At 39.4% G+C, this 15,729-nt stretch overlaps 1 protein-coding gene across 6 annotated transcripts in view; it reads right to left on the minus strand.

The window, feature by feature from the left end:
* Window positions 1–15,729, minus strand: part of kcnab2a (potassium voltage-gated channel subfamily A regulatory beta subunit 2a) — a 216,074-nt gene that overhangs the window by 72,862 nt on the left and 127,483 nt on the right. The window contains exon 1 of one of the 6 annotated variants that reach the window (XM_061938788.2): window positions 4,146–5,204. The exons of the other annotated variants lie outside the window; for them this stretch is intronic. Coding sequence (XP_061794772.1) covers window positions 4,146–4,357 — 212 coding nt within the window. The 5' untranslated portion in view covers window positions 4,358–5,204. Of the gene's footprint in view, window positions 1–4,145; window positions 5,205–15,729 lie in introns of those variants that run through there. 6 annotated transcript variants of the gene reach the window in all.

Raw genomic sequence — 15,729 nt, forward strand, 5'->3', positions numbered from 1 at the left:
TTGGAGAGGTATTATCTTCACAATGTTAATTATTAGTATGATTGTACAGTTGGAAGTGGCGTTAAAAAAAAAGAAGTAAAGATAGTGCTTTTCACAGTGTACATTTACTCTTCTACGCTTGATTCCGCTGCACACACAATGGTGAAAATGTGTCAAAACATGCAGCGTTACTGTGTTACCTGTGCTATTAATTTATGTGGCTCCCTGGAGCTTTTTTTTTTGTTATTAACTGAAACAAAAATTGAGCTGTTTGGCCACAATACCTAGCAATATGTTTGGAGGAGAAAAGGTCAGGGCTTTAATCCCAGGAACACCATGCCTACCGTCAAGCATGGTGGTGATAGTATTATGCTCTGAGCTTGTTTTGCTGCCAATGGAACTGGTGCTTTACAGAGAGTAAATGGGACAATGAAAAAGGAGGATTATTTCCAAATTCTTCAGGATTCTACCTTGGTTGGGTCTTGGGCGCAGTTGGGTGTTCCAACAGGGCAATGACCCCAAACACACGTCAAAAGTAGTAAAGGAATGGCTAAATCAGGCTAGAATTAAGGTTTTAGAATGGCCTTTCCAAAGTCCTGTGGACAATGCTGAAGAAACAAGTCCATGTCAGAAAACCAACAGATTTAGCTGCACCAATTTTGTCAAGAAGAGTGGTCAAAAATTCAACCAGAAGCTTGTGGATGGCTACCAAAAGCGCCTTATTGCAGTGAAACTTGCCAAGGGACATGTAACCAAATATTAACATTGCTGTATGTATACTTTTGACCCAGCAGATTTGGTCACATTTTCAGTAGACCCATAATAAATTCATAAAAGAACCAAACTTCATGAATGTTTTTTGTGACCAACAAGTATGTGCTCCAATCACTCTATCACAAAAAAATAAGAGTTGTAGAAATTATTGGAAACTCAAGACAGCCATGACATTATGTTCTTTACAAGTGTATGTAAACTTTTGGTCACGACTGTAAGTCAAATTTTCTGACAAATAGCTGTTCTATAACCCCAGAGTCCCCTCACATAAGTCAGACTGACTTGAAATTTCTCACACTACACTCTACAAAACACCCAGCCAAATCACCGGCAAATTTTGTACGAACCTTAAGGTGTCCAAAAAACGAATGGGATCTGAGGAAGACTGGTTAAAAAAAGACGGCTACCGTCAAACACACCGTCAGTGAGGGTGAATAGGCAAATAATTGCCCGTAAGTCATGATTTTAAACTGTGAGTAATACATGTATTTTAGCATGTCTTCCAAAGCATTATTGACCACAACCGGTAGAGGGGCGCCACAAATGTAATTTACAGTCAAGACTTTATATTATTAAGGACAAAACACAATATTAGACAGTTATATTAGATATACATCAAGATAAGAGGAATCATTTGTTAACATTTTGTGTCTGCTTGCACATTTAGCCTACAGGTTACAGTATAATACATGGAGAAGTCATAGTCATAGTCACATCCTACCTAAAGTCCCCTTAGGTAGCATGTGTTTTAGGTAAGATGTGTTTTATGCCACTCCTTCTTTGTCTCATTTTGTCCATCAAACGTTTTATGCTGTATGTGAATCCACAACGGTCTCTTTAGGTAGGATGTCGACACAAACAGAACATAAAGTCCATACTTTCAGAATAAAAGCCTCTCAGTCGAAGACTTAAGTCAGGGATCGGGCTCTTTAGCGCCGCCTTTGTGGCTCCCGGGAGCTCTTTCAAAAATGTATGAAAATGGAAAAAAAAAATTTTTTTGTTTTAATATGGTTTCTGTAGGAGGACAAACATGACACAAATCTTCTTTATTGTTAGAAATCCCACTGTTTATATTATACATGCTTCGCTGATGAGTATTTGGCAAGCGCCGTTTTGTCCTACTAATTTCAGCGGCCCTTGAACTCACCGTAATGTGTTTACTTCATTATGCCTTGTTTGTAGCTATATTTGAGCTCATTATATGTCCTTTACTTATGGCCTCTGTGTATTTAATGTATATTTGCATGTCTCATGACACATTATGTGTATGTAATATTGGCTGCATTTCTGATAGTTGTTTGTGTGCCGTTATAAACCACAGCAAACGTTACCCAGGTTGCCAAAATTGTAATAAATCCATTAGAAGAAGACAGCCTGCCGTTTCCTTTAACTTGAACACACACATCTATACCTTTGGCCATTCTGAAGTCAGTAATTTCCGGGCGTTATCTCACCCTCTGAGAAGCCTCCGTTTTACTGATGTTTTCCAATATTGTAAAAATATCACATTTCAACATTTCTGTCAATGAAGATTTGCGTCAACCTGCAACACAGTCATTTTGATAGTAGGCTGTTACATGTAACATTGACACATTATGTGTTGCCTTCATTATAACACTTACATAAGACTTTTACAGTCATTTTGATAGTAGGCTATTATAGCTGAAATAGACTTACCTCATGTGTTGCCTTCATTATAACACTTATTTAAGACTTTTAAAGTCATTTTGATAGTAGGCTATTATAGCTAATATAAACACTTATATCATGTGTTGCCTTCATTATAACACATATATAAGAATTTTAAAGTCATTTTGATAGTAGGCTATTGTAGACACTTACATCATGTGTTGCCTTCATTATAACACAAGACTTTTAAAGTCATGTTGATAGTAGGCTATTATAGCTATTATAGACACTTACATAATGTGTTGCCTTCATTGTAACACTTATATAAGACTTTTAAAGTCATTTTGATAGTAGGCTATCAGAGCTAATATAGGCACTTACATCATGTGTTGACTTCATTATAACACTTATATAAGACTTTTAAAGTCATTTTGATAGTAGGCTAATATAGCTAATATAGACACTTACGTCATGTGTTGCCTTCATTATCAATCAATCAATCAATCAATGTTTATTTATATAGCCCTAAATCACAAGTGTCTCAAAGGGCTGCACAAGCCACAACGACATCCTCGGTACAGAGCCCACATAAGGGCAAGGAAAAACTCACCCCAGTGGGACGTCGATGTGAATGACTATGAGAAACCTTGGAGAGGACCGCATATGTGGGTAACCCCCCCCCCTCTAGGGGAGACCGAATGCAATGGATAACACATATAAGACTTTAAAAGTAATTTTGATAGTAGGCTATTATATCTTATAAACACTTACATCATGTGTTGCCTTCATTATGACATCTATATAAGACTTTTAAAGTAATTTTGATAGTAGGCTATTATAACTAATATAGACACACACATCATGTGTTGCCTTCATTATAACACTTACATAAGACTTTTAAAGTCATGTTGATAGTAGGCTATTATAGCTAATATAGACACTTACATGAAGTGAAGTGAAGTATATTTATATAGCGCTTTTCTCTAGTGACTCAAAGCGCTTTACATAGTGAAAACCAATATCTAAGTTACATTTTTAAGCCAGTGTGGGTGGCACTGGGAGCAGGTGGGTAAAGTGTCTTGCCCAACGACACAGCGGCAGTCACTAGGATGGCAGAAGCGGGGATCGAACTTGGAACCTTTAAGTTGCTGGCACGGCCACTCTACCAACCGAGCTATACATGTGTTGCCTTCATTATAACACTTATATAATACTTTGAAAGTAATTTTGATAGTAGGCTATTATAGCTAATATAGACACTTACATCATGTGTTGTCTTCATTATAACACTTATATAAGACTTTTAAAGTCATTTTGATAGTAGGTTAATATAGCTAATACAGACACATCATGTGTTGCCTTCATTATAAAACACTTATATAAGACTTTTACAGTCATTTTGATAGTAGGCTATTATAGCTAATATAGACACTTACATCATGTGTTTCCTTCATTATAACACTTATATAAAAGGCTTTTTTTATTTTTATTTGATTTGTTTGTGTGTTTTGGTCCAATATGACTCTTTCAACATTTTGGGTTGCCGACCCCTGATTTAAGTAATTCAGTGAATGAAGGCAGTTAAAGTTTAAGGTCGCATGAATTAAGATGCTGTGGAAACGGATTGTGGCTGTAAACTTAACAGGTTTTATTCCTACTTGTTCATAATAATTATGTACCGATGATAATTGGTGGTCCAGAAGTAAGGCACAATACACGGAAAAGGTAACACATCCCACCACTTTTTCCACAGTCGCTCATACCTATACTTCATGCCGGTCTTAATGCTCTGCTCGCTGGAAGAAGGGATACTCTGAACCGACAGCTGGCCCAGACTGCGAGCCACCATCGCCACGGCTCGGAACTTGTTGCGCGTACCGGTACCCGGGCTGTTGGCGTTCTGACGGTTGAGCCGGTCCTCCGTGGTGCGGCTTACACCACCGCGGTGGTCGGTGCACACCAGTGACACTTGCATCCTGACTGTGGATCGTGTCAGCACCAAAGTCTGGACAAAGTACAAAGCTGCAAGAGCGAGGCTCCTGTGGACCCCAAGGCTGTTTGGTCTTAAAGGTGGTCTTGGGTCTGGCGGCAAATGTCACACTCTTGATGAATGGACTGACAAGCTAATTTCCCCTTGAAGAAGACCGACACAAATGTGGTAGGTCAGATGGAAAGTCTCTGCTGGTTTTGTCCAAAATCAAAAACTACACAGACTGTAAATAAAAGCATGGATGATATTTCCTTCGATTCATGCGGGTGTCTTCTGGATATCCTCCTCACTTCATCATCAGATCAGACGCTCATGAAAGGCTGACGGACAGAGCTCAAGACGGAGCTCAAAGCTGGATTTGCACACAAACGAATAAGATCCCAAACCATGAGCTGAGAAGATCTTCACACCTGACACCAAGTCCACTTAGGCCTGCCGCTGGAAACTCATTCCCCTGCTTGGTTGGCGGAGGACAACCTCATTTTCTTACTTGCTGACTCCGCGAGCGTTGCCTGGATTAAACTTACATCTGTGCGCCTCGCGCTGAGCATGGAGCGGCACGGCGCACGCGGGCGAGGGATGAAGAGAGGGACAGGAGGAGAGGGAGTGAGAAAGATGTGGTGGGAGGGATATGAAGAACGATATGAGTGGAGGCAGCGTGAGAGAGGCTTTCAAATATGTTGTGCTCTCTTAAGAAAGGCCGGTGCATTTTTTTGGTGTACTTTTTTTTGGGGGCTTTCAAGTAAGTCTGTCCTGTCCGAAGAAAAGAAGAAAAGCCTTTGTATGAGGTCCCGGGAAGGAGGGGTGGTGGGGGTGGTGCACTAACATGGAAGGGTTCAACTGCCCATTAAGTATTCATTATGTAACTTTATCTGTAACATCACACGCACAAAGCAGGAGTGTGACGGACAAAGATGAGTTTGACCGAAGTCATTGCATGTCCAGAGGAGGCTAGAGTGTCCAGAGAGGTTAGAGTGTCCGCCCTGAGATAGGTAGGTCGTGAGTTCAAATCCCGGCCGAGTCATACCAAAGACTATAAAAATGGGACCCATTACCTCCCTGCTTGGCACTCAGCATCAAGGGTTGGAGTAAAACTATGGAACAAACTGGACTTACAACACAAGCAATGCCAAACTATAAATGGATTTAAACTATTATACAAACATGGGGTCTGGTTAAAATATAGAGATGAGGGTCTTTAATTTGACCTGCTGTTGTAGTCTGTCTCAAAGTGTTAACATGTGCTCAATGTTTCCATTGTTGGCATTGTGTCTATTACCATTGTTGGTATATTCATTTTTCCTACATTGTTGATACAAATTGTTGTTAGAGTGTAATAATTATTGTTACCTGTGGTAATGCAATTATGATACAACAGTTGTATTATAATCCTTGAACAAAGTAAGAGTGAAACTCATGTGAATAATCACTGAATGGAGAACTGGGGGTGGGATTAAATAAGTTAGCTTCTTCCCACTCCCTTTCAGGCAAAACTGGACAATCATGCATTACATACTATACATTACCTTTTGCACTATATTAATTTATATTATTATGTGTTGTCAACTTTGTACTTTTGTATGTCATTGCCTGAAATAAATAAATAAATGAAAAAAAAAATGAAATGAATGAATTGGGGGTTAAATCACCAAAATGATTCCCGAGCGCGGCCACCGCTGCTCCCCTCACCTCATAGGGAGTGGAACAAGGGGATGGGTCAAATGCAGACTATGTGACTGTCAGTGGTACTTTAACTTTATTATTGCCCTAAAGCGGGGGTCTGCAACGCGCGGCTTTCGAGTCACGAACGGCTCTTTAGCGCCGCCCTAGTGGCTCCCTGGAGCTTTTTCAAAAATGTATGAAAATGGAAAAAGATGAGGAAAAATATATATGTTTTGTTTTAATATGGTTTCTGTAGGAGGACAAACATGACACAAACCTTCCTAATTGTTAGAAATCCCACGGTTTATATTAAACATGCTTCACTGATGAGAGGATGTGGCAAGCGCCATTTTGTCCTGATTTCCGTAGTCCTTGAACGCACCGTAGTTTGTTTACATGTACAGGTTTCCTTGATGCTGCCACAGAAAGACGTGTTTCATGCCACTCATTTGTCTCATTTTGTCCATCCAACGTTTTATGCTGTACGCGAATGCACAAAGGTGAGCTTTGTTGATGTTATTGACTTGTGTGGAGTGCTAATCAGACATATTTGGTCACTGCATGACTGCAAGTTAATCAATGCTAACATGCTATTTATGCTAGCTGTATGTACATAATGCATCATTATGCCTCGTATTTTAGGTATATTTGAGGTCATTTTATTTGTAGTTTCCGTTTCCTTTAACTTGGACACACACATCTATACTAGAGATGTCCGATAATGGCTTTTTGCCGATATCCCGATATTGTCCAACTCTTTAATTACCCATACCGATATCAACCGATACATACAGTCGTGGAATTAACACATTATTATGCCTAATTTGGACAACCAGGTATGGTGAAGATAAGGTACTTTAAAATAATAATAATAATAATAATAATAAAATAAGATAAATAAATTAAAAACATTTTCTTCAATAAAAAAGAAAGTAAAACAATATAAAAACAGTTACATAGAAACTAGTAATTAATGAACATTAGTAAAATTAACTGTTAAAGGTTAGTACTATTAGTGGACCAGCAGCACGCACAATCATGTGTGCTTACGGACTGTATCCCTTGCAGACTGTATTGATATATATTGATATATAATGTAGGAACCAGAATATTAATAACAGAAAGAAACAACCCTTTTGTGTGAATGAATGTGAATGAGTGTAAATGGGGGAGGGAGGTTTTTTGGGTTGGTGCACTAATTGTAAGTGTATCTTGTGTTTTTTATGTTGATTTAATAAAAATTAAAAAATTAAAATAAAAAACGATACCAATAATAAAAAAAACGATACCGATAATTTCCGATATTACATTTTAACGCATTTATCGGCCGATATTATCGGACATCTCTAATCTATACCTTTGGCCATTCTAAGCCAGTAATTTCCAGAAGTTATCTCACCATCTGAAAAGCCTCAGTTTTACTAATGTTTTCCAATGTTGTAAAAATGTGTAGAATAAATATTACATTTCAGCATTTCTGTCAACGGAAATTTGCATCAGCCTGCGACACAGTCATTTTGATAGTAGGCTAATATAACTATTATAGACACTTACAACATGTGTTGCCTTCATTTTAACACTTATATAAGGCTTTACACTTTTTGCGGCTGCAGACAGATTTAGTTTTGTATTTTTGGTCCAATATGGCTCTTTCAACATTTTGGGTTGCCGACCCCTGCCCTAGAGTAAATGAAAAAACTGCAGCTTGTTATCAGAAACCAAACAGTTTGAAGTTCATAACCTAAAAGTTAAGAATGGACACCTGTGAGGCAATGAAGTATGTTTCTTTCACTAAAATACGCCATCATTCTAAAAGTTTAATGTCCTTTTGGCCAAAACTCTCTGATTTGGCAGCCACCTCAACCGACCACAGCTACTGCGTTGGGATTGGTGTTTATTTTTTACTCTTTATTTACATAAACCTAAAAAACAGAATGGCACATTTATTGGAGTGTTGAAAAAAGCCGTTTTAGGAAATTTAAAAACTCAAAAATAACTTTTGAATTTTAATAAGGATTTAGAGTGCAAGGGAAAGTTGGAAGACAAAATACTTACTAACATAATTATCATTGAAAATTTAATGTAAAATTGTATGACAAGCATGCAGAGAACGTTTCCCATTTGGCAGGTCTATCCTGTAGCCTAGCCCTCTTGGGTAACCTTTTCGAGCCCAAATTCCCTGGTCTCAGACAAATCCCAAAGCAAGATCTACCACTGCGTATGTTTTATATTAGGGATGTCCCGATCCAGGTTTTTGCACTTCCGATCCGATACCGATATTGTTTTTGCAATTCCGATCCGATACCGATACTGACCGATACTGGCCTATCCGAGCATGTATTAAAGTTTAAAGTTATTTAGCCTACTTAGTAGTCAGAATCATGTTGACAATGGTTTTAGTACTCTTGATAACAACTAGCCAGCTGAATTAGGGGAGTTTGAATAATACACAATGGTTGGTAACAAGAAACTGACCTGTTTATTCAAGGATAAACACAAAATAGACAAAATTATACATGACAAACAGAAATGGCATCATTGAACTAGGGCTGGGCGATATGGCCTTTTTTTAATATTGCGATATTTTAAGGCCATATTGCGATATACGATATATATCTCGATATTTTGCCTTAGCCTTGAATGAACACTTGATGCATATAATCACAGCAGTATGATGATTCTATGTGTCTACATGAAAACATTCTTCTTCATACTGCATTAATATATGCTACTTTTAAACTTTCATGCAGAGAAGGAAATCACAAATAAAAAAATCACAAATTTTTTCGTACGGTGTTGATCTGGAAATGTTTGCCTCGGCATTTTGATGGTGTGGACGTGTGGCACCGAATGGAGATAAGCGTCGACAGACGTTACAATATTTGAACAATGATGACGAAAACTGTTTTCTCTGTCGTGTCCGTGTGTCGAAAATTGTTATGCGCTTATTTTTTAATTAGATTTTGTGCGTGGCATAGATTTGCCGTGCGCAGAGGACGCTTGAACAGTGCGCAGGCGAGCACCTTAGAGGGAACGTTGCTAGCACGGCTGCGCTAGCATCACAGCTAACGTTAGCCATGCTGCTACCTCTCTGCTCGGGGAGGGGGTATACGTATGTGACGTATGACGTGACAGTATGTGACGTGTGAAAGAAGGTGCGCTTGCTGTCTGTGAGAGGGAGACACAGGAAAGAGTGAGAAGAGCCTGTCATGTAATGCCAGCAGCTAAAAGCAACTGCGTGAGAATCCACAGACCTGTGGATGTGTTGAAGGTGTGCTGGAAAATGCGGAACGGATATTAGGGAGCAGCAGAAAAGTGGAATGTATTATTTAAATCGGTGCGTTGGAAAACACGGACCAGAGTTGTTTTTTTTTAACTGGATCTGGATCGGCATTTTCCCATGCCTTGCCGATGCGCATTTTTTGGCAAATATCGGCGGCCGATCCGATCCAAATATCGGATCGGGACATCCCTATTTTATATATTTATAAAATTATATATACAGTCGTAATCCAAAAATGTTCATATTTTCATACGTAAAGAACATAATGTCATGGCTGTCTTGAGTTTCCAATAATTTCTACAACTCTTATTTTTTTGTGATAGAGTGATTGGAGCACATACATTACTTGTTTGTCACAAAAAAACATTAATCAAGTTTGGTTCTTTTATGAAATTATTATGGGTCTACTGAAAATGTGACCAAATCCACTGGGTCAAAAGTATACATACAGCAACATACATTATCAATTTTGGTGATGTAGAAAAGTTACAATCAAATCAAATTAGCTTATAATGGTATGGCCTTTTAACTTCATGTGAGTGATTATGATTGACAAAACCTGTTGACTTCTCTAAGCTCATTTAAATAGGGCTCATGTGATGCAGTCATTAGACTCGCTTACAAACGCGACAATGGGAAAGTCAAAGGAACACAGCACGGATCTGAAAAAAACGACTCATTGACTTGAACAAGTCAGGAAAGTCACTTGGAGCCATTTCAAAGCAGCTTAAAGTCCCAAGAGCAACTGCGCAGACAATTGTTCATAATTATAAAGTGCATGGCACAGTTTTGTCACTGCCACGACCAGGAAGAAAACGTAAGCTGCTGCTGCTGAGAGAAAACTGGTTAAGATGATCAAGAGTCAACCGAGAACCACCAAAAAGCAGGTCTGCAATGAATTGGAAGCTGCTGGAACACAGGTGTCAGTGTCCACAGTCAAGCGTATTTTGCATCACCATGGACTGAGAGGCTACCATGCAAGAAGGAAGTCCTTGCACCAGTAGCGACACCTTAAGGCTCGTCTAAAGTTTGCTGCTGATCACATGGACAAAGATAAGACCTTCTGGAGGAAAGTTCTGTGGTCAGATGAAACCAAAATTGATCTGTTTGGCCACAATAACCAGCAATATGTTTGGAGGAGATAAGGTGAGGCCTTTAATCCCAGGAACACCATTCCTACCATCAAGCATAGTGATGATTGTATTATGATCTAGGCCTGTTTTGCTGCCAATGGAACTGGTTCTTTACAGAGAGTAAATGGGACAATGAAAAAGGAGGATTACCTCCAAATTCTTCAGGACAACCTAAAGTTATCAGCCCGGAGGTTGGGTCTTGGGCGCAGTTGGGTGTTCCAACAGGACAATGACCCCAAACACAAGTCAAAAGTAGTAAAGGTATGGCAAAATCAGGCTAGAATTAACGTTTTAGAATGGCCTTCCCAAAGTCCTGACTTAAACCGCATTGAGAACATGTGGACAATGCTGAAGAAACAAGTCAATTTCAGAAAACCAACACATTTAGCTGAACTGCACCAATTTTGTCAAAAGAAGTGGTAGTGAATTTTGCATGCAACCAAATATTAACATGGGACGGTGTGCCGCGGTTGGGACAGTGGCCGTGCCAGCAACCTGAGGGTTTCTGGTTCAATCCCCACCTTCTACCAACCTTGTCACGTCCGTTGTGTCCTTAAGCAAGACACTTCACCCTTGCTCCTGATGGGTCGTGTTTAGGGCCTTGCATGGCAGCTCCCGCCTTCAGTGTGTGAGTGTGTGTGAATGGGTGAATGTGGAAATAGGGTCAAAGCGCTTTGAGTACCTTGAAGGTAGAAAAGCGCTTTACAAGTATAACCCATTTACCATTTAACATTGCTGTATGTATACTTTCGACCCAGTAGATTTGGTCACAGCTAAGGAGCGCTACCAACATTTTAAGGAGCATGCAAAGATAAATAAAGCAGCTGGATGCTAACCACTCTTGATACTTTAAATGCATGTCCTGCGATGTTGTTGAGTGAAATAAAAATATAAACATCATCATCAGGTGGTTGCCTACAGGCACAGATTTTGATGCCAAAGTTTTCTTGACTCGGCACTAATTACAGATATCCTGGCAATTATTTTATTTTGTAGACTACTAACCCAGCAACTATAGGAGACTCTGTGGTTAATTGAATATAACTATCACAAAAAGTGATACTCACCAAATGTCAGTTTCACACCCCCATTTTTGGATGCCTGAAACTTACTGCACTTTGTTGACATTAATCCACGGAAAATAAATGAAAAAACAGCCTTGTGGAATGGAATATAAGGGCCTATTATATACAGTACACAAAAGGCTGTATGAATATAATGAAGCTCAACTAATCTATACTATTGCTACAGAAAACACAACAAAATAAAAGAGTAGAAATTGATCTGAAACACAATAGAAGCATTCCTAAGCAAAACAGGCCACATTAAACGGCTGGAATACCACAATGGTCAGGAGCTGAGAGTAAACACCAGCGTAATTGGGCTCGAGGCAACAGAGGCTGCAAATTGAAGCGCCGGCGGATGAGCCGCGCATGTGCTCCTGGTAATCTAATACCGACACTTATCTGAGCAGACCAGCTATTGCATAGCAAGCAGATAATTAAACGAGACACCATCGGGAGCAGACGTGGTTAGTGAAGCACTCATGGAGGCCACCTCTATCAATGCAATCCTGCAGACAGGCTGTTGCTAACTGACAGCTCTATTCTTGGAACTATGACCTTTTGGATCCCCTAGATTTAAATAGAAGCCACAAGATCTAAAGGCTTTAATTTGACTGAAATCGGATTTAAAATGAACACACCGCACTTTATAGACGGGCGTTCCGCTACTCGTACCTCTGATCACACCAGTGAAGGTGAGAGAATGTGAGTGATGCCATATTACACGCAAATCGATCCAACAGCAGAAAATATCAACAAGTAGCACAGACTATGGTCAACAGAAACCAATCTGCAGATCATGACGTTAATTCTTAAGGTTGGTATGCATCGGAGTACAGCCCAGCATTGGTTGTGTTGCATTCACTCGCCACAACAGTAGTGGAAACATGATACCAACGTTCCATTCCAGTCAGCTATGGCGCCGGGAGACGTCACATGGGGGGCTTAATGAAAGTTGGGCACAGGCCATACACTAGACTAGGGCTGTACGGTATACCGGTACTGGTATAGTATTGCGGTACTAATGAATCAAAAACGGTACTATACTCTGAAAAGTACCGGTTCTCATGTCGGCGCGTCGTCACGTCATGACATTGCTGGTTTTACGAGCAGAGGAGCATGTTCGGCAGCGCAAAATCACAAAATACTTACAGGCAGACACTGTGAGTAGACAGAAAAGGGAGAACGGACGCATTTTGGTCTACAAACTAACGATAAAGGTGAAGTTATAACACTGAAACGCCCTCAGGAAGAGGTGCTTTAAGACATGGTTAGCTAGCTAGCGGCTAATGTCCAGTCGCAATCGGCAGTGTTTTAGCTACTTCTAAATCACTAATCATCGTCTCCATGGCGACAAATAAAGTATGTTTCTTACAAGTATCATCCCGGCAGGACGAGGAATAGCTAAACATGCTTCACTACACACCGTAGGAGGATACAATAGCTAATCGCGAACAGAAAGCTAGCACCCCGAATGTAAACAAATGCCATGGGTGGATCTACACCTGAAATCCACTGTAATGATACCAAGTACAAGAGCGTATCTAGTCGATACTACTATGATTACATCAATATTTTTCATCGTCACAAAATCCTTTTTCCTTTTAAAAAAAATCATATTATGTTTATAAACTCAGGAAATATGTCCCTGGACACATGAGGACTTTGAATATGACCAATGTATGATTGGTATCAGATCGATACCTAAATTTGTGGTATCACAAAACTAATGTAAAGTATCAAACAACAGAAGAATAAGTGATTATTACATTTTAACAAAAGTGTAGATAGAACATGTTGAAAGAGAAAGTAAGCAGATATTAACAGTAAATGAACAAGTAGATTAATAATACATTTTTACAGCATGTCCTTCATAATGTTGACAAAATAGAATGATAAATGACACAATATGTTACTGCATACGCCAGCAGATAAATTAGGAGCCTTTGTTTGCTTACTTACTACTAAAAGACAAGTTGTCTTGTATGTTCACTATTTTATTTAAGGACAAACTTGTTCTTCGATTGCTATAAGAAACAGTTTAATGTACCATAAGATTTTTTGTTAAAATAAAGCCAATAATGCCAAGTGTAAAGTCCTTACTTATATCTGTCAGTAAACTCGCCATGAAAGCGCTAAAACATACCGGTGTAGTGAGTTTACATTATTCACCCAAGGAACTTGGACGTTTTTTTATGGGACACATTTTCTGTGTTGTTGTTGTTTCCGGATGAGAAGATGCTGCTTCGTTACTGATTGAAGTAAAGTCTGAATGTCATTAAAACAGTTAGCTCCATTTTTTGACACTTCTTCCACCACCGTCCTTGCACGCTACACCGCTACAACAAAGATGACGGTGAGAAGACGCTGCCGAAGGTGAGCCACGTAAATAAGACCGCCCACAAAATGGTGCATCCTGAAGCGACTGTCAGAAAGCGGCTTGAAGATGATCTGTAAAACATCATCTATGCAACATTTTGACCAAAGAAGCACCATTACATGTTATGTAGACCACAAGGAAGTGTTTTACATTTAGAAAAAAATAAATAATATGACTCCTTTAATGCGCTCTATAATCCGGTGTGCCTTTTATATGAAAAAAAGATTGAAAATAGACCATTCATTGGCAGTGCGCCTTGTAATCCGGTGCGCCCTAAGGTCTGGAAAATACGGTACTGTAAGGCAGAGGAGAATCCCCACCTCTAATTTAGGCTATGAAGAAACACAAAAAAAGGTCAAATAAAGTCCCATTGTCATCTAATCTTGGCATGTGCATAATAACACTGGCGTGTGGCATGCGGTGACATAAATGCAGCTACTAGCTGCTTTTTTATGCAAAATTTAATTGATCGGAGAGTGTGCAGGTGTACCAAATGTTGTGACCGGGTTATCCTATATAAAAATGTTTATTCTATAAAAAAATTCATACAAATGGCAAACTCGTGAAAAGCTTTTTGGCTAAACATCTAGTGTATGAAGGTATCTGCTGACCTAACCAAGGCAAAATATGTCACAATTAATTGTCTCAAGTTACAAACGGCTGTTTTGGAAAGAGGCAAAAGTGCTTGGTTAATATTTGCGCCATGGTACCATGGTTTGGATTCACATTTCAGTACTTATGGGGATCCCAAATACACAAAAAACAAGTAGGAAAAGTTGGTGTTGCATAATATGATCCCTTTAAAACCAAGGTACCGTATTTTTCGGAGTATAAGTCGCACCGGAGTATAAGTCGCACCTGCCGAAAATGTGAAGTGAAGTGAAGTGAATTATATTTATATAGCGCTTTTTCTCTAGTGACTCAAAGCGCTTTACATAGTGAAACCCAATATCTAAGTTACATTTTAAACCAGTGTGGGTGGCACTGGGAGCAGGTGGGTAAAGTGTCTTGCCCAAGGACACAACGGCAGTGACGTGGATGGCAGAAGCGGGGATGGAACCTGGAACCCTCAAGTTGCTGGCACGGCCACCCTACCAACCGAGCTATACCGCCATCGCACATAAAATGCATAATAAAGAAGGAAAAAAACATATAAATCGCACTGGAGCCCGGCCAAACTATGAAAAAAAACTGCGACTTATAGTCCGAAAAATATGGTACATACTTAACCATAATTAAGCAAAACACTGCAACTCTAGTATTCCGGCATGTGGTTGAACTAAAATGAAACAGTATTATGTTCTGTATGGCTCTTACTACTAAATATTGAACGCTTGCGATGACTGATAGTAATTTCTAAACCCTATAAGTCCTTTGTTGAGCCTTTATTTGTCTGCACATTTATGAATGTGAGAATGGAGTAATCGATTCGGATGTTTCATCCGGTGGGCAAGCGATCCATCACCCAAAGGGGTCATAATATGAATTATTTTCTACATTTAAAAACACTTCCTTGTGGTCGACATAACATGTAATGGTGGTTCTTTGGTCAAAACTATGCATGGATTATGTTTGAAAGACCATCTTCAAGCTGTTTCTGATCGTCTCATCACGGTCTTTTCAGGATGCCTCTTATTTACGTGGCTCCACTTTGACTTTGTCTTCTGTCGTAGTTTTAAGTGCTTCTAAATGGAGCCTACTGACGGACATACGTTTGAACTATACACTAATTTGTATTAGAACTGGCAACAGTGTAGAATGCATGTGCATGTATTAGCCAGTCTGCCCTACAAACAGAGAATAAAGTAGGAACGTTGTTGACTACAATAAGAACG

Source organism: Nerophis lumbriciformis, linkage group LG03 (genome assembly GCF_033978685.3).
Source record: "Nerophis lumbriciformis linkage group LG03, RoL_Nlum_v2.1, whole genome shotgun sequence".
NCBI classification, from domain to species: domain Eukaryota; kingdom Metazoa; phylum Chordata; class Actinopteri; order Syngnathiformes; family Syngnathidae; genus Nerophis; species Nerophis lumbriciformis.